The sequence below is a fragment of the Xiphophorus hellerii genome, chromosome 10 (assembly GCF_003331165.1).
Source record: "Xiphophorus hellerii strain 12219 chromosome 10, Xiphophorus_hellerii-4.1, whole genome shotgun sequence".
NCBI classification, from domain to species: domain Eukaryota; kingdom Metazoa; phylum Chordata; class Actinopteri; order Cyprinodontiformes; family Poeciliidae; genus Xiphophorus; species Xiphophorus hellerii.
Genome location: NC_045681.1, coordinates 20090822 through 20111078, shown reverse-complemented (window position 1 = coordinate 20111078; position 20257 = coordinate 20090822). Strand labels below are relative to the sequence as shown.

The 20257-nt window shown below is 39.6% G+C and overlaps 1 protein-coding gene across 2 annotated transcripts in view; it reads left to right on the top strand.

Annotated features, from left to right (window-relative positions):
• uts2r (urotensin 2 receptor) overlaps nucleotides 1–20257 on the top strand; it is a 58444-nt gene that overhangs the window by 12154 nt on the left and 26033 nt on the right. The window contains exons 4-5 of one of the 2 annotated variants that reach the window (XM_032575304.1): nucleotides 3248–3250; nucleotides 13287–13297. The exons of the other annotated variant lie outside the window; for it this stretch is intronic. Coding sequence (XP_032431195.1) covers nucleotides 3248–3250; nucleotides 13287–13288 — 5 coding nt within the window. The 3' untranslated portion in view covers nucleotides 13289–13297. Of the gene's footprint in view, nucleotides 1–3247; nucleotides 3251–13286; nucleotides 13298–20257 lie in introns of those variants that run through there. 2 annotated transcript variants of the gene reach the window in all.

Sequence of the window (20257 nt, the reverse complement as noted above, 5' to 3'; positions counted from 1 at the left end):
AGCGCAGTATTGTCTGTTCCTGTGAGATGGACATAAAGTTACATCATCAGCAGTCACCATGTAGGTTAATGGTCAGTAACTGGGTGTGTTTTTGTCATCTGCCTTTCCTCCAATATGTTATATTATAAAGAGACATAATCCATTTAATAGCAGCTTAAGTATTTTTACTGTTTCTTGTTTTTTGTGTCTCGCCTCAACTTTGCCATGGTTTTCCTTGTAAAACACCTCATATACTCCACACCACACTTAGTTTTAGCAGCTAATAAAACACACACTCGGTTTATGCAAGTGGAGATCTTCCAAAGTATGAATGGCGTTCCAAGGTTTGTTGGTTTAATAAAATCCGGACAGTACATCTGCTGTGATTCTGACTGGGGTTGGGTTAGGGGAGAAGCAAAGAAGCTGACTCATGCCTACACTGGTTTGTCAAACAGTCGACAGTTTCTTTGCTCCTCCTGAACCGCTCTGCTCCTGGATTTACGTCCTCCCTCCTACAGGTGTGTGATGCTGCATATTTTGGTAGTGATACAAACTTCTGAACTTTAGGAGTTTTTGTGGTTTTCCCCTTTAATTATTTTGACAATTTTGACAGAAGTTTATAGATGCCTACAAAATACTTTAATAACACATTAGCGTGGCTTGTGTGCATTTTTTCTAAATGAAGTACAAATAATTATTTTTTTTACAGTTGAGTGGAGAAACTTCAATACAAAAATAAAATCAAATTTCAAGATGGAATCCGAAACGTAAATATTGAGATCAATACCAATTTGGTACTAATTAACTATTTAAGATTTAGCTTTTTGACCACAACTACCTCAGGTGAGCTTAACATGAAACAGGATTAAAATGTCCACTGTAAAGTATGGTGTGATGATCGCTCTCTTTGCCACATTAAAAGGTAAGGCATCATGGATCACAGTAGATTTAAACAAAAGGTTGTGACTGTTTTTGAAAGATAATGAAGCATAACACAGTAATTCTAGTTCAGTGCAGAAGTTGTCGACCATCAACCTTCTTCCTGAGCCATCTAAGTTGTGGTCGATCTCCTCTTACGTCATAAGTCAACATAAATATTGTAAGATTCCAGGATAATGCGAAATACCAACAAAAAGTGCCTGATATGAGATTTTCTCTTTCCAGATACCCTGATAGTCGCCCATTTTAATAGTTCAAAAATATCCATGAATTGGCAAATTTTCATTGAATATTTCGGAAGAAAAACAAACATAAAAACGTTAAGTATGATTTTGCTTTCAGTGACTTCTTAAGAAAATACTGGTTGTAATGACCTCAAGTTGTAAGTTAAAGAAATATGTTTTTTTTTGTCTTACTTTTGTAATTTAGCAAACAACTTTTTAAGGCTTTTCACACACTGCGGGTTTGGGGTGAGGGGTCAAATGTGAACCTCGTCCTGTTTGCCGTGGTGATGGACAGGCTCACCGAACGGGTCAGGTCAGGCAGGACTGTTTGCAGAGAACATTGTATTCTTTAGTGAGAGTAGAGAGACGTTGGAGGGGAGACGGGAGATGTTGAGGTATGCTCTAGGTCAAAGGTGAAAAAAGGCACCAGAGGCAAGTCACAATATGTGCGTGTATGTGAACGTGATGAATGTTTTGAGGAAAACGCAGAGGTTTTCTGAAGGTAGAGGAACTCATCTAGCTCCCAAAGAACAAGACAGATGAAGAAGAGAGCAGAAGTGATGCTTGTTAGGGAGGATTTGTGACAGAATGATGGCTGCGACAATAAATAGGAAAGGGTAACTGCATGGTGGTGTTATCTGCGGCGACATCTGCTTTGGAGACAGGTTAGCTTCCCTGGAGGTGGAGGAGCTAAAAAGATGGCTAGGTTTTCACAGGAAGTGACCAAAATGGACAGGATTAGAAATGAGTAAATTAGAGGGACAGCTCTGGTTTAGCAGTTCGAGATGAAGTGTAAGATGTCTAGGTTAGATGAGTTGGACATGTGCAGACTCGAGATCGTAGATATGTTCTGCTAAGGAGGGGTGCATGGGAGGAAGGAAGGAGGGGGATCAGAAAGATTAATTCAGGAAGATTGTGCAGAAGGTCGTTGACACAGAAGAGGATGCCAAGAACAAAGTGGGATTGAGACAGATGTTTGGGGTCGGGGGTGTCTAATGAAAACAGCTAAATGAAGAAGAAGCCTCTTTTGTCTTGTTTTGTAGCAGCAGTAAGATGCTACAAAACAACCTCAAATGCCAGCATCTCACAGGACACACCAACACAACGGAGCAGCTGCATTGGTAATGAACTGGAAAGAGTACTGGTACACTTCCGCTAATCCTCTTAATAGCGGAGCAAATGTTTTGTTTAGCACTTTAGCGCTTTTGCTAACTTTGAAAACATTTAGCTCACTTAGCTTCCCATAAATGGATTTTTCCAGATGAATTCTAAAGTGTTAATTGACTTGGCCGTTTTGTGAACTTTCAGTTGAATAAAGTTCGACATCTGTGTTGAAGCTTTGGGTATCCACTGTTTTTGCTTACATTCACGCTCCTATTTTGAAGTGGGGGAAAACTGTTTACGTTCCGTTTCCTCTCCACACGTTCTCCACCCGTCATGCGGTGCAGCAAATGATGTTCATTCCATCCAATCACTGAACAGATGCTTAGAACAGATAAATGTGTGGATGTGCCAAAACTTTCTCCAGCTGAACAGAAACAAAACTGAAGTTCTTATTTTTGGACCTAAAGAGGAACGATCTAGAGTTATAGATCTAGAGTCAATGCACAGCTTCAGTTATTACAACTGAAAACCAGCGATCAGCCCGAAACTTGGGAGTAGTGATGGACTCTGACCTGAACCTCCAGAGCCACATAAAGACAGTTACAAAGTCGGCCTTCTATCACCTGAAGAACATTTCCAGGATTAAAGGACTAATGTCTCAGCCAGATCTAGAGAAACTCATCCATTCGTTTATCTTTAGTCGCATTGATTATTGCAACAGCGTCTTCACAGGTTTGTCCAACAAATCAATCAAACAGCTTTTTGGTATAGTGTTTTAGCATTAGTCAAACTAATGTTTATGATTAGTGCTTCAGAGTTAACACAACTAACTTTATCCTGTGAGACTCTGGCAGTGTAGTTACCGATGCCCAAAACTAGCTACTTATTTTTCAACAATAAAAATGTAAAATTGCGGCACAGATATGTATTTCTCCCCAGTACTCCATCATTCATTCATTACATTGAGTTTTCATAATGTCTATTGTGTAATATCCCTGAAGAATGTCTAAGAATGCATTAAAGTAATATGGAAAAATGTGAGACAGATGAATGACGAGTTCTGTTGCTTGGCACTGCACAGCTTTGACTACATTCTTACATTTTTAGAATGCAGGCCATTTTATTTTGTAGAAGCGCATAAAATGTTAACCGCATTGCCAACTGCTTGGAAGGGAAACACGCGAGTTACCTAACGCATACTGACATTTATGATGGAAGCCTGAAACTTGGAGAGAGAAACAAGGAATTGTAGGATCCAGGGATTTATTTATTTTTTTTATGTTTTGGAAAACATGTATTGCCGTGTTAACTCTAAGCAGAGTGTATATTTTGCCACCGTGGCAAAAGACATAAATAACCCCTTTGACTAGTGGAGTTGTTCCATTCCTATGAAACATTCATATTCCCAATGCACTGAGACATTTATTCTTGGCTTTGACAGAGTGTCCCAGGAAGCTACTGGGCATATGGCGGAATGTGGACATTGTTTCAGTCAAGTCTTTGTGCCGTGTTCATGTTGTAAAATAAAAACCTCACCCAAAAAGTGGGCAAAGTCTCTACTGGTTTGTTGTACCGTATTATATCCACGAGGAACAGACACAAGATTACATTCTCTCTGTGTAAGGAGCATGGTTCTGATAAGTTCCTTCTCTCGACCCGTTCTAAAAATACAGCTATAGATATCGCATATTCATTGTTGCACTGGCAAGTTGGATCGCTTGTCTCTTTCCTGGTAGATAAAATGAGGAAATAAATCAGCAAAGCCAAGGGGGGATTTTCAACGGAAACATCGGCATAACGTGTCAAATGAACTTTTCTCTGTTCCCTCTTGCCAGGGGAAAGCGGATAAATGAAGACATACAGACTCTTTGCAGTGCATTTGTTCTACTCGTATGCATTATTCATTAACAGTACAGTGCTTCTGTAATTTTTATAGTCGTAAATGCGGCGCTTCCCTCTCAGAGAAAGGTCAGATCCCTGTGAGCTGGTAAGAAAACGTAAATGAGAAATCAAAAGATGAACCTAAACAAACAAGATTACTTTGTTTGTTTTGCTCTGGGAGTGCTGGGAGTTGATTGCTGGTTACTCTATTAAAGATTACATTTACATATATCTAAGAATTTATTGTACCGCTATGTAAATATAATTCTTTTTGTTTTACTCTTTAGCGTAAAGCAGGAGTTCCCAAGTCTGGTTATCAAGAACTACTGTCTTGCAGCTTTAAGATGCTTCCCTTTGACAAATCACCTGAATCAAATGAATACCAGGCCTCTCTAGAGCCTGATGACCGCTGCAGAGGGAATTCAGATATTTGATTCAGGTCTGTTGACTAGTTGAAGAAGCATGGTATCCCTCCAGGACTTGATTTGGGCACCATTGGCCTAAAGATTCAAGCAGTTCAGGTTTCAACTTTCAAGACGTATCTCAGCTCAGCTGGTTCTGGATGGAATACCATACATTTGAGGGGAAGGACAACAAAATATTCATAGTTTAATTCTTTTATTCAGTTAAACAATGTAGTTTTTTGGTTCTTTTTTTACTGATAGATCATTTCAGTAGTAATAGTAGAAGATGCGGATTGATCCTTTCTTATTGGGAGTAAGTCTTTACCTACAGCGGTGTAGTTCAACTACAGTAGGCATCTTGTGATGGTGGGATGGAGCAAGAGATGGGTAGATAGATAGATATTGCCTTAATAATTTTTATTTTCAGACTTATACATATGACCATGAGGTATGCATCTCGACTGAAAGAAAGAAATCCTGGTCCCAGGCAAATGTAATGAGCTGTTTGCTACAGGTTGCCCAGACTTACCCTCTGAATAGAGACGGAGCTACAAACCTTTAGGGATAGAAGTCTGGAGCTCTGTTGTCCAGGGAAGCTCTGTTTAGATCCTTCGTTCCTCTGAAATTTACGGAGTCGGCCGAGGTGCTTCGGGTGCTGTTGCGTTTTTAAAAAACTGAGTTTTTGTTCATGTGACAATAAATCACAAAACTATTTCTCTCCATTGATGATTTACTGATGACTCGAGGCTTGGTTACGCAAGGACGTTCCCGTTGTTCAACTCGCTGCACTCACAGCAACCCACAGGGAGAAAAGCAACAATCAGACAGTGCATACATGTTTTACACAATGGGTGACATGGAACAATGATACAATGATTGATTATAAGAAGAATCAATCCATGGTTAAGCCTTAGAATCCCCTTTATTATGCACATGCTCTTTCAGAAGTGGTCAAACCTCTCCTTGTCTATCACCCTTTCTGCCCTGTAATTATCTTATCTTGCGTTGTTGCTGGGGTTGCGTCACCACCCATAACTTCAGTTTGTTGATGTAACTTCTGGGTTAATGACACATTGTGTCCTGAGTCAGACTATCGCACTCCCCACTCCAAAATGACTTGTTTTTATGATTTTAACAGCATCTAATCAGGATACATCCTGAAAGCCTCTTTGAAGGTTTTCCAGGGATTTCAAACTGCGAGGACACAAGCACAGATCCACAATTTGATGAAGGAACCGATCCTTTGTGGACTGGGACTGTCTTGGTATCCCCCAACCAAACTGGAGAATCCAACTACCCATAACCCTATGGTCAGCTAACCCTAACCCTAGGAGGAGGGACATCTGGATTTCCCTCCCCGTCATGTAGAACCCAATCATGAATGGATGGATCATTTTTCTATTCCATGAATAACTGGCCTTAAACTGATTCTTAACTCTTTACTTGTTCTCATTGACACTGTAGTTGAAATAAATGGTAAATGGCTGTACTTGTTTGGTGCTTTATCAGGTCTAGAGGACCCCAAAGTGCCATACTTCATTCACCCATTCACACACATGCCCACATGCTGATGGTGGCAAGCAACCACATTGTAGTTTGCCATAAACCAGCACCGCCAGGCCCTCTGACCACCACCAACAGCAGGCAAGGCGGATGATGTGTCTTGCTCACAGACATAATGACAGAGACGGACGGAGCAGGCGTCTGAACCGGCAACCTACCAATTACAGGAAAAATGACTACAGCCATTGCCCCAAAAGATAAACATAGTAATAAAAAGCATCTCACTTTTTATTTCCAGGTGAACAATATTAATAATATTGAGGACTTCCTGCCCCGCCAGACCACATTCAATAAGTTTCAGACATCTTGTCTTCACTCAGTCATGTAAAGGTTTAGTTTCTGTTCAGGCTTGAAATTACAAATTTCAAAGACGTTATCAGAGTTATTATTTGAACTAACTTCTTTCCCTTATCACAGAATCTTTCCTTTTGACCAGTAGATGTCTCCTTGCGGGTGGCTGGGTTTTAGTTTTGTGTTTCTGGAAAAAGGTTTATAATAAATGTGTTTCTGGAAGGATAAAAAACTTTTTACCCCAATAACTGCTGCTGACTTCACTTAGTGAAAGCACAAACATCACTGCAGCAGAAGCAGATTTATGTTTGTTTGTTTCTTTCTTTCTAACAGCCCATTGACTGGCATGTGCAATGGGCTTTCTTTGTCAAAGCCCATTGCCCATAGTCGGAGTGGACTTTAACAGCCTCCACTTCTGTCAGTAACTTGAGTTTGTCATGCTGGTTGCTGCTGATTTTGCCTGAAGGCTTTTGCCTGAAGCAGATTCAAGAACTCCTATTTTCCAGCTTCTCACTGACACAATGGGAGCTCCCTCCTAATGACAGCATACAACTTCTCTTTTTTACAACTCAATAACTGCAACTCTGCAAACTACCAAATTCAGCCTGTAGAAACTTCTATATAATAATATCGCTTCTTTGTTTTGAGTGCATTTGTTTTTCAAAGTAAAATGCTCCAATGACAGCCATATTTCTGCTACTTGTCAGCATGTGAAGTCCTGTCACGACTGGTATGCTTCCATTCTGACACGAGTTTCTATTTATAGACTTGGTGCACAACCTGGATTGCACTTCGCTGTTGATGACAGGCAATTATGCACTATGTTGTGTTGCACTATGAAATAAAACGCCAGTAAAATGTGTAGAAGTTTGTATTTTGTCGGAGTGTCCAAAATGTTATATTTTTTTTGCATTTAAACATGATGTCATTAGTTTGGGTTCAGTCTTGTGTCAAGCCATTTCATTAGTTAGGTAGCCTCTATTCTATCTAACTAATTCCACTCGATTCTCATCTCCCTTCCTTCATCCGTCTGGGGTTTCTCCCATTGAGCTGGATTTCTTCAGTAGAATTTAAACTGACATCGATTTTGTTTCAGAATTGCAGTCTGCCTGTAGTTTCAGCAACGGCAGTAAAGGAAGCGAATGACGCCGTTCAGTCCGCATTGGCCAGATGTTGAATTTACATTAGCAGCCATCTTGTTTGGCTCAGCACTTCTCTCTTGGCGATGGACGATGGTTGTTTACAGCGCAGGCATTTTCCTGTAAGCTTCATAGCACCAAACCGGCGCGCTACACACGTCACGGGCGAACATTAGCGTTTGGGTAAAATTTTAAAAAATTAGTAGTAATTAGTGTTCCCCTTGAGCTGGTATGTACCCAATGCTGTTAACATTATTTACATTATTTAGTTTTAAGAGCCAAAGACAACAAGCAAAATGATAGCATATCATAGCATGCAGTGTGCTAAATGCACAAAAAATCTAAATGAGTATGTAAAGTTTATTGGTTTTGACAGAATAAGCAACAAGATGACCTCATTATATCAATATTTATCCCACAGGGAAAAATCTACCACCATTGCTCCCCACAACACACAGTAAAATACCCCCTTCTTCATAACAAACCTCTGGTCCTCCATTGCCCATATTAAAGCAGCTTGTGGTTTGGCTCTGCTGATTTTTCCATTCATGTGTAGCTGGGTGAGAGCCTCTTACTGTGTCCGTTCTTTAGTGGAGATATTCACACAGGGCTGAACTGGGAGGATTTGTTGTTCAGAGGATCCGATTGAAGCTCGAGACTTGACATTTTTCCTATGACGATGGAGAAACGTTCTACTGCCTCACTGCATATATACAACTTCGTAAAATTCCTAAAGATTTTTTTTCGACACGAGCTCACTGCTTATTAGAACGAGACAATATTCCTGGTCTCATGCAGCCGCGTTCAGCTACGTAATCTGTTTTAGATTGTTAAATCAATTTTAGATCCACAGTAAACACATAATCTTACACAAAACCAGTTTCTAATTAAATATTTTATGCAATTGCCTCTTAAATCTAATTACTGGATGTCCCCCACTTGGTGTCAACAAACTGCCATGAAGCATTTGATAAATGGTGATGAGACTTTCACATTGCTGCAGAGGAATGCTTGGCCCTCTCTTCTTTGCAGAATTGTTCTAACTAAGAGGTTTGAATAATGAATGGCCAGTTAAATGCCAATCAGATTTTAGTCCAGCGTCTCTGATTTTTTTCTCCTTTTTACTATTGAGAGGTAGATCTCTAATAAATGTCAGTGACTTTTTATCTGTTAATGTTATTTATATTAGTGCATAATGTGTTGATCTTTGGATTCTTAGGCTACTTCCTGTTGTGAGACAGGTTCTCTTTTTATCACCAGGTCAGGCAGTAATCAGACTTTGCTATCACTAGTGAACTTCAACTCTACTTTCCAAATAATGTGATTAGCCACAGCTGAATCGTAATTTATCACAATCACTTTTTCACATTGGGATCAACTTTGTTCCTTTTCCCAAAATTTCATCCTTTGAAAACTATTTTTCCCCCTTTTTTCAGGTCTTTCTTTTTTTTTTTTTTCAGTTCAATGATCTGAAGCATTTATGTGTGACCAAAAAGTCAAAACACAAACAAAATTTTAAGAAGGGAAAGTCTTTTCCACAGTACCTAAGATTGCTCTTCACCCACTCTTTAGAAAAAGGTTTGACATTCAAAAAAACTCCTATTTTATTTGTGAAAACAGCCAGAAGGACAATTTTCTGTGCTTTATTGGAAACATCGTCAAAAAAGAATAGTGGGTGATCGAGTCTCTCTGGCAGACAAAATAAGCTTCAGATTTCTAGGAGTTGTGAATATAAGTCGCATCAGTTTGTTGAAATATTGATTCAGAAGAGAATATTGTGTATTGTTTTTGTAACAAATATCTATCAACAGTAGTTTGAAGGTCAGTGCATGGCAGATCAAAGCTCAGGTTCCCTTTCTACAGGTCATTCTGACAGTTTCTCACTGATTCCTTCTTGCTTACTCAAGACAGAGCAAGAACTATCGATCTCCTTCCCAGAGATTGCATTGACTCGACTCCTTTTTGGGAAATGCAGATGAGAATCGCTGATCTTTTCTAATCGTAGCAGGTCTAAAGCTTTGCCGGCGATAGCTGCAGGAAGTGTTGTCTCGGACACTACCGCCTGCAATCAATAAATGTCCCAACTCCACCCTCCTCTGCTGTCAAACAAGATCCTACGGAGATGAAAGGGGATTGAGTGCCTCTTTGTCTTGGTTCATGTTAATCTTCTGACCCTGCTTTAAACAAAAGTCTGAAAACATTGAAACATGGGTTCCACTTATGATCTGAAGCACTTAAATGCAACACACACACTTTCCTTTCCTATTTGGGGTCACAATCTGGTTTCCTTGAGGCTCATAAACTTCAGTACTTGCGCGTCATGGTGTCCCTGCACCCATGACGCCCCATAAGGAGATACACAAGCTCCAACATCTGACATAGAGTGAGTGCTTTCAAATGTTAGAGGACACGTTTTAAGTTTAAGCATAAGAGCTTCTGGGTTTGTATGGGATCTATCTTGCAATTAGTTTGTGTCATGTTTGTGTGGAAGCCCATGGCGTCTGGGGACGTATCGGGCTGTGCAGGGCTCTTACAGGCATCCAACCTTCCTGACCCCCCATGGGTTAGCTTACCAGGCGAGGCGGTCCCTCTAAGTTTTTAATTTTTTATTATTTTTAAATAATGTGTTTTGATGAATTTTTATTCCACTTCCTGATTTTGCCTGATAAACACCATGATGTCTAGTGGTGGGACTGGTTTAAAATGTCTAATTGAGTTGTGATTAATTTATCGCAATTAATCATATTTCAGTCAAACTATATGTAGACAAAATTAGCAACATTTTCAATTCTTTTTGCTGCTAAAATATTGAATACATAGACATAGAAGTTCAATAAGAATGATATTGTTTTTAATCTGTCTGTTCAACCATCAGATTGGTGCAAAGTGCTACTATACTTATTGAACTTTGAATGAAGCTACACCAGGAACCCCTGATGTAGCTTCTTTAGAAATGTGGACTGCGGAGGCTGACATTAGCCTTAGGCATGTCTGTGTTGCTGCTTCATGTTTAGTATTGCCATGCTATTTTATGCTTGAATAGTTTTATTAATGAGCTAGCTGCTTCTACTGCAACATAAAAACAACAATAATCTTTTCCAGCGTCCCATCAGATCGTTTATTGAAGCAAAAATTAAACCCTAGTGGGCCGAGACACACCCACTGGCCCACTGTTTGCAGATGTGCGTCAGATTTTGGGATGTACCAGAAACGTGTACACACAAAGGTTCCAACATGGGACTTTTTGTATGTAAAAAAAAAAAACTGCCAACAACAACATTTTGATTAATTGCGTTAAAATTTTTAACGTGTTAAAATCGATTTAATAAATTAATCAGACATAGTTAAAGTCTTGGTCTTTGTTGTAACATGACAACATTTAAAAAGGCTATAAAGATATGAATACGTTACAAGGCTCAAGGACATTAGGCGACGACACATTTTCAAACCCTGGCTCATATAATCAAAGAAATTTCCTTGAGAATATGACTTCTAAGACTCAATGTGCTTCCTTTACAGCTGCCACAGCACAACGATTGAAGCTACAGCCGTTTGAGAAACAGCCTTGTGATTTGGGAGGCATTAAGGCACAGCGACTTTATCTGAAAGTGTCATATGCCTGCATGGCTTTAAGTCCTTGAACAGACTTCCAACCACTGGAGGCAAACTGAGGGGAAAGAGATAAATGTAAGATGAGCATTAGCAGAAAGGGTGAGTTTGTGTCAGACGGTAGAAAAGCGGCAGTCCTCACGTCATTAAAAAGTGATGCTGAAGGTACGGTTGGGGGGGGGGATTGATAGAATGAAATTCTCAGCGCAACGCCACTTAGAATATTTCTGCTTGTGTTGTTGCACTGAAGTGTGTGTGACCGACTCGGGACAGCTGTGTGCGTTTATCGTTCTCAGGTTCTCATCTGAACACATGCTTGTAAATACTTATCCAGTGACCCAGAGGGTCAGAGTGTCTGCTGTCTGCACACAATCTGGCATTGAACCCAGAGGCTGTTAAAACCAGGGCATTAAAAAAACCCACCTCATTCTCCTGAACTCATTGCTGTTGCACTCCAGACAGGAGCATCTCATATTCTGTCGCCTCCTGCAGCTTCATTTGGGGATTCTGCAGAGATTTCAACAGAAATGGTTTCCACTTCAGAAGCTGCAAAATAAATTTTGCATCTCAACAGGTTATAGGGTGTCTTTTTTTTTCTGGTCTGAAGATAGAAATTGCCCGTTGGACCGTGAAGACTCTCAACACTTTCAGCTTCAGTCGCTGTGATGTGTCATGTTTGAGCACCACTTCAAATCTGGTGCTGTATATATTTCTTCTAAATTCTGCTTTTGAAATGTTTATTGAGACTTCCACTTTCTCCATCGTAACTATAATTATTAGACCCCCCAAAAATGTGGAATTATGCAGTGAGTGAAATACACAAAAAAACAGTCAGAGTTCCACCTCTAATGATAGTAATTTAACTTTCACAAATAACAGTCATGTCGTCCAGCAGGACTTCAAGTGCTTTTGTGAAAGTATTTACCTGTCATTTTATTAAAAAATTAAAAAACCGTCATGAGCAAAGCAAAGAATCTCACATATTTGACATTTAAAAACATGAAAGCTTGAGAGTGTTTTTTTGTTTTTGTTCAGCTCATGTTCTGGCGTTCCCAACCTCCCTCTCTTTGAAAGCATGGCCGGCTCTTAAAACCTTGTTTCTTCTCCCTTCTTCTGATGCGTATCTTCCAGAGGTCATTTCTCTAAGAGGTCATCACACTAACAAACTTTAATTTATGTCCTAAACTTTGCACTAAACTTAGTTCTTTCTCTTTTTTTTGAAGGTCAGTGTTCCATTGAGCTTTTTTAGTTTATTGGCTCTCTTTTTTTTTTTTCCATCCACCAACTTAACCAGATAACCTCAGGTATCATTGTGTATGGCGAGTTATGAGGCAGAAGCTGATAAGGATCATGTTGAACAAGTATCTTTAATGATGAACAGAAAACAGAGAAGCAAGAGAACGGAACTGAAACCATGTAGCGAACAAGTGCAAAATTAGAGAGAGATGCTTAAGGAGAGGTGGAAACGACAAAAGGAACCGAAAGAGCTAATCACAGGTGAGCGGGTGCAGCTGGGAAAGAGAGCAGGTAGAGACAAATGGTAAGTAAATCCAAAACACAAACAATGGGAATAAATTTGCAATCTATCTTGTTTGAAAGAGGGGAGGAAAAAAAACTCTGAGAGGGTTTAGCCAATTTTATGGCAGAAATGTCGATGGCAAACACAGCAGACGTTAATGATGTGTCAACACGCCATGCGGCGACGTTGGGATGCTGGATTTGATTGACTTCATTCATTTTTCCCATCTCCACCAGCAGCAGCGTCAACAAAGCAGTCTGTTTTGTCCTTGAAGATAAGAAGGGCTATAGATGCTCCCAGTAGAGAAACGTCCCAGTATTGGCTTCCCGTCCTTGAGATATCAGATGCTTGGCTCCGGACTCTGATTTCAGAGTTTCTCTGAAATATCTCCGTTCATGCGTTATTTAGAGAAGGAGGAGGAGGAATTCATCTGAATCTGCTGCATTCGTCAGTAATAACCTCCCAGTAATAACCCAGGATTAAGACCTGATACCTTCAGCGGACCCTCACTGCCAGCAAGAGGGAGACCTGGAAGACTCGCGATGATTTATCTAAACACGTTCTGAAACAAAGCGCTCCCTCTTCCAATTGTCTTCCTCACGCCACAGGTTGGGAACAGCAAACAGTATCCAAGGAAACGATGAGGTCTTCGTCAAAACTCGACATTGTGATAGTATAGGGTTGTTTGCTTAGGGATTCAAACTCTGCAGGAGTTGATCTGGTGCAATAAATCACAGTCATGTAGCGGCCATGAAGAGCAGATGGAATCAATAGGACGTCTGGATGTTTGCTTACAGAACAGAATGGAGGCATAATGCGGCTCTGCAGCTTTATGTTTCTTCACCTCTTTCCACGAGGACAGTGAACGCGCCGTTGAGTCTTGGCGACAGCGAAGGCGTTTTTGGTGCCTTGCTAAAGTTTTCTGAAACTTTTTCAGAACTTGATACAATGGACCAACACAGAGTATTCATGGGAAGGTAAATAATATATGATTCTCATTTTCTGTAACGGCTAAAGCTGCAATTAACATTTTCTTTAGTTATTGATTAATCAGTTATTCTGACGATTAATCATGTAAAACATTTTCTCCCTCTGCAAAGTTTCCATTTACATACAATACTGTGTATGTATTGCATGTACAGTATGTGTATGTTTTTAGATTAGCTGATTGATAACTGGATAGCGAATAGCTTAAAGAGAGACTTTATTTTTACATAATAATATTAATATTTAATAAGTTTTCTGTAGTTCTAAAAGATTGAGTTATTTCTTTTTTTTTTTGGCATGTAAGGTTTTCAGAGAGAATCTCATCTCTGGGCTGAGGGAATGGATCAACATCCTAAACGGAGATTCTTTTCACCTGGATCTTAACTTTTCTTCTGTTTGGCTCCAAATCATTAGAGTGGGAATAAAATCTGGAATGAGAGAACTCGTCATTTAAGAGCCGACTCCCTTTGTGGAGGTAAAAGTGCTTGTGATGCGGCCAAAGAGGAGAAGAGAAGAATGCCGTCCGACATGACTCTTTGACCTTTTCCTTCACGTCCGACCGTGTTTTCCTCTGAGGATTTCCTGTTCAGTTTGAGGAAAGGGAGAGCTGTCAGTTCAGCTATGCCGGTGTTTTCCTCCAGTTAATTGCGCAGTTACCACGGAAACACCCGCAGTTACCCTTATCTCGTCTGTCTCACCTTTCAAGTCAAACTATTTATACCTCTTGGCAGTGGTGGAGAAAGTACTCAAAAAATGTACTTAAGTAAAAGTACAAATACACAGGCAAAAATGTACTCAAGTAAAAGTCAAAGTACCACATTAACATTTTACTTAAGTAAAAGTAAAAAAGTACTGGCTTTTAAAAATACTTAAGTATTAAAAGTAAAAGTACTTGCTGAATACATAACCTAATCGCTAATATCATTAAGTGTGCCGATAGTATTTAATTTGAATACATCATAAATGTGCCATTTTAATAAACAATGTCACAGATTAAACATGTTCTTATTGTGTTTATTCTCTGTAAGAGTTTAGACTTAGATATGTGATTCTATGCATCATAATTTCAGGGATGGAAACATTTTATTTCCTGTCCTAACGTAGCATGAACTTCATTAGTGACATTTATTTAGAAAGAAATCCAACTGAAAGGGGATGGAACGAAGGTGTGGGGGGGAAGACATGCAATCGAGGAGCCACGTAGCAGAGTTGTAGTCAAGACCACTGAACACGAGACCAAGACCAGCGCCCTGCACTACATGACACAATAAAATGAAGTGCACCTATCAAAATTGGTTCTCAGATTGATCTGAAAGATCCACATTTCCATAAAAACACCTAGATATAAATACTTAGAGCTGAAATATATTTAACCAGTATCAATTACAACTCATTTCATTCTGTTTTGCTTTCATTGCTGTGCTACAATCCGCAGAGGTCGCCTGCCATCCCTATAAAAATAACGCCCTGGGCGGTTGCCCATATTGCCCATGTCAGAAACCACAACTGTCTGCACCATTAAACCATGAAACATAGCAATTAACTGTAATTGCTCTGTTACAATTACAGTTGTAATTGTAACATTACAACAACACTATGAACACTGTCCAACGGCGCAACAAGCAGAAGGAGCACCATGACTGTTCTCATCCTCCCTCCCACTGCATGTTTGCCACCATGACAGGAGACAAAATCAATCAATGAGCATGCTCTGTGTTCATACGTTCAACTTTTACTTATTCGGCAATTAAATAAATGTGTGTGTGTGTATATATATATATATACATATATATATATATATGTATATATATATATATATATATAGCTACATATAGCTATTGCAGTGTATACAAGAACAAAGAACGGCTCTCAGTGAGGCTTCAGTCCCATCAACCTTAGTAAAGATCCGTCCAGAAGAATCGGATCGTTCCTGAATCCACACAATAATTCAGCGCATGAGTGACAACTTTTTTTCATCGCAGATGCAACATGTGTCTCAGTACAGCTAGCTTTGCTAGCATCACGTCCACAGATCTTACCTTTCTTTAAGCTTTCCTTCCAAGTGACGCTAAAAGTTGGACAAAATCCCACCGTCTGTGAAAGCGAAGCGCTGCTGGTTTTACATGTCGTCATATCTTATGATTTATGCAGCTATTATCGATTAGTTAGACATCTTCTCAGCTCAGAGGAAACCACTGCGCATGTCTGGAGCTCCGTGCTAGTAAAGGGGGAGGCGATGGGTGACAACAGACACTAAGTCACGTTATTGCTTGGATTTTACGGCGCCACCTTAAAGTCCCTGAACTTCATATTTTAACGGACAAAAAGAGAGCAGTGCGACTTGGATGTAACGAGTAACGCGACACTTTTGTAGAAATGTAGTGAAGTAGAAAGTACAGATACTTACTGTAAAATGTAGTGGAGTAAAAGTAGAAAGTACCCATTATTAAATCTACTTAAGTAAAGTACAGATACATGAAAATTGTACTTAAGTACAGTAACGAAGTACTTGTACTTCGTTACTTCCCACCACTGCCTCTTGGTCTTTCAAAGTTTCGTCACGTATTTTACTAGGATTTGAAATGATCATCTAGCAGAGAGTAGTGGATAATTGTGATGTGGAGGCAAATGCTAATCTAAAAACTGTTGCACACATTTGTATTCAGGTCAAGCACCATTTAGAGATATTTGATATTTTGAGATATTTCTCTACATAGACGGACACTTTTTGATTTCCAGTTTTAGTTTTCTTCAACACATAACATTTTGTAATCCGCTGTTTGCTTCTAAAAGACCTTCAGAACCTTCTTCGTGCAATTGGACTTTAACTAATGACAAAGGTTACCGACTTTGCAATGTTCTTGGTACTTTGGCCGACAAGTGGAAGCGCACAGCCAGCAGCGAAACGCGCCACAAACTGGTGAAAATGCGCAGCAGACGCGCTAAAAAACACCGACGAATCCAACAGAAAAATGCTGCAAAAAAATGTTGCAGTGGTAAAAATAGAAGCAAAGACCTACTGTTAACAAATCATATCCAAATGAAAAATGTTGCAACCACAGAAAATACAAACAAAAGAGAAAATGCTGCAAATAGCAAAAACTACTGCAATTATGGGAAGCTGCGAACTTGCTCCACAAACAGAAATTCTCCAGGCCACTAGGGGGAGTCTAGAGTAAGTAATATTGCCTATGTAAATATTCTTATGTTCAGTAAAATTGTCAAAAACTGTGTGTTTCACAAAAACATGAAGTAAAACACACACTTCCATCCATCCATCCAGACTTCCTCTTTTCTTTCCTTCCTCCCTTCTGGACTTCCCCTTTAAATCATCCTGTCTTTGCTATAGACACATATACATTTACAGTCTATATAGAGAGTCTGGACTTTTGTTTTGTGGAGTGAGTTTGCAGCGTTTCATACTTCATGTTGTTTTTAACTAATTAAGGCATTTTCCCGCTTGCTCCCACTTCCTGTTCGTAACAGGACCAAATGTGAAAATGTTTAAGGGTTTCCTTTGCCAGGTATAACAGATTCTCTTGATTTATTCCAATCTTCCTCCCAGTCCGAAGAGTTCATAAACATTAATGTCAGCTTAACGGCTGATGGTAAAAGGACCGTAGAATGACAGTAAAGTGACCACAAGGTTGCCGGCCCCTGTGTCGGTTCGAGTGTTGCAGCGTTTCCCAACCCTGGTCCTGAAGGCGCAATGTTTCCCTGCTTCACCACACCTGATTTCAATCGATGGCTGATTAACAACTGAACTGTAGTGATCTGAATCAGATGTTTGAAAGCAGGGAAACATCTGAAACATGCGGGGCAAAGCGCCTTTAGGATCAGGGCCTAATGGTGTGTCATCATCATTGCCTGCTGGGCTGAGCTCCAGCTCCCCCCCCCCCCACCGAGACGCTAAACGAGACAGAGAAGGCAGAGAAGAAGACTCGTAGCGGCGTCATCGTCTAAAAATGCTGCTCCAGGAACTCTGGTAAACAAGGAGGGGAGTACAGCACGACGAAATCAGCAAGTAGTTTAACGAACTACCAACCAACTTATTGTCCAAAACAATAACTTGTATATAGATTAGGGATGAACCGAGTCACTTCTTCCACTGCCGATACCGATATCTGAGGTTAAGTGTCGGCCGAGACTTAACCTCAGATAAAAACAGCTGAATTGCCTAAAAATTGTTTCCTTTTTTTAAAACACGGATATGTGCCGCTTTACAAATATAGTGCAGCACACTGAAATACACCAGTAGCTTCACAAGCCTGGTCGAACATGTGAACACAACACAACTTTAATTTGTTCTGCCAGTGCAATTAGGAGTAGAAGAGGCGATGTAAAATAAATAATACACTAAAACTGACAAAAACAAAACGGCAACAAACCTTCTTTTAAATGCTTCAAACGGTGCAACTAGGAATTCTAAATATAAAATAAAATAAATAACATAGCAAGACGTCACATAGACCACAAAGCATAGAATTAGACTGAATAGATCCGCCCTCATGGATCGGAATCATTGTCACTGGAATCAGATCTAGAATTATTTTCATAAAGATATTAATATTGAATCGCTGAATCTCCATTCTAGTTATCTTCCTGACTTTTAATGTCGCTCCACTTTGTGATATTCTCAACCAATCAGAGAAGTCTGCAGTTTTCTAGTTTCTCGTATTGGACGGCAAAGAAATAAAAGCAGTGAGTAAACGGGTGTCGTTTTAAGACGAGTGCAGCAGATTAAAGAGCAGCCGTCTCTGTGAGAACGTGGTTTTGTTGGTCTGTATCAGTAACAGCAAATGGCCAAAATCTTATCGCACGGCAGCCGCCTGCTGACGCCTCCTTTTGCTCTCAGCCACTAGAAACCCACCGGCGTAAACGCATGACGAATAGAGCGCCGAGATATGATTCACACCAAGATACGCCGCAAGTTGTAAGACTGAGAGGATTTTTTACCGATCAAGGCTTCGCAGCAATCTGTGACAGATTCTGCTTCGCTCCACCGAATTAGAAACATCATCAACTCGGGGCGGGTTTAGTCGTAAAGTCAGAACTTTATGGAATGAAAGTTGATTCTTCGTGGTGAAACACAAAACAGCAACTTGGCAACATCAGGAACCAGAAACCAGAGATGGCTGAAGAAAACAAGCAGAAAGAGCTGCATGTTTTATAAGCTTTATTCGTCTGTCACATAAAATTATGATTTAAAAAAAACAACTTAATTTTCTGCTAATGATGTGAGAAAATGTTGAAAAGTACATTTTTTTGTCAACTCTTAAGAGTTCTCTATAATATGTATCATTTAAATTTTACAAGAGCAAACTTCTGCTTCTGTTTCATATCATTAAATATATATTAATATTAAACATAACTAGAATGAGTTTATTGAGTGAAAAGAGTTTTCCTGACCAACCTGCCTGGTGCTTTGTGAAAAACCTTTTCAAGTTCAACAGATGTGTTTGTGTTTGGTTTGGAAACAGTAGCCACACTTAAGCGTCATTATTTGTTGCAATCTAACATTTTAAGTGTCTGCAAACTACAGCTGAGTTACAGAAATTTGAGATTCACAGTTTGTTACTGGCACTTTAATGTGAATTAGAAAATTAACAATTTTAGGCTGTAAGAACTACAGAAAAGTAGAAATCAAAGTTTGGCAAATTCAAATAGTAAAGTTCAAGTCCTAAACTAAAAGAAAATCCCCTGATGTTTGTTGCCTTAGAGTTTTGAGTTCTGCCAACTTTTCTTTTTTTTTGGTAACAATGTAACTTTACAGCAATGTTTTAAAAACTGCATTTTGTCTGACGTCTTCTTTGCTTGATGTCAAACTTGGTTTGATCTGGAAACCCAAGTGTGACAAAAAAGCAAAACTAGACATTTGTAAGGGGCAAAAATACTTTTTCACAGCAGTATATTAGTTGGAAATTGCTGATTCTAAATGCCGTTGGTTGGTGTTTCCTGATATTACTGTTGTTATTTTACAAAGTCGTTGGAAAGTGAATGCAAGGCTTTCTGTGTTCTGTTTTCAGCCATAAATCAAAAGTTTGGTCATTGTCTTTGACAGAATGATAGCAAAGAACAGCAAACAGATTCCTCTTTCCATTTTTGCTCTGCTGCTCCATCTGTCCTCCTCCCTCCTTTCTGACCTCCACCTTGTTGTTATTTGCAATAACGTCTGTGCTGCAATCACCGTTATGTTCACACCTCAAATTTGCGATTGTAATTTGACAATGCCCTCGTTTTGTTCTCCCGTTTCTGCAAATGAAGGAGCCAAGCGATTGATCAAGTTCAAAGATTCAATCCACCTCTGCAAACGATTAAACGCCTTAAACAGTTTAATCACGCACTGGGAAACTTCCACTATGCTTCATTATGATGCCTCTGTTGTTAACCATTTTTAATTTGAACATAAGTTGTTCTGCTCAGGTTCCTAAAAGGTGGAAACCTGACAGCAGTGAGGTCCGGTTTTCAAGGACGTCCTCCTGCATTTTTTAGGCGCCGAAGATTTGCCTGAAAAATACGGAGTTCATTTTCAGTAGATAATTTGCTTTGTCACTTTAAAAGAAATGACCATTTTGATTCAAGTGTTTGTGTTTTCACACCTGATGGTCCGATAGACTC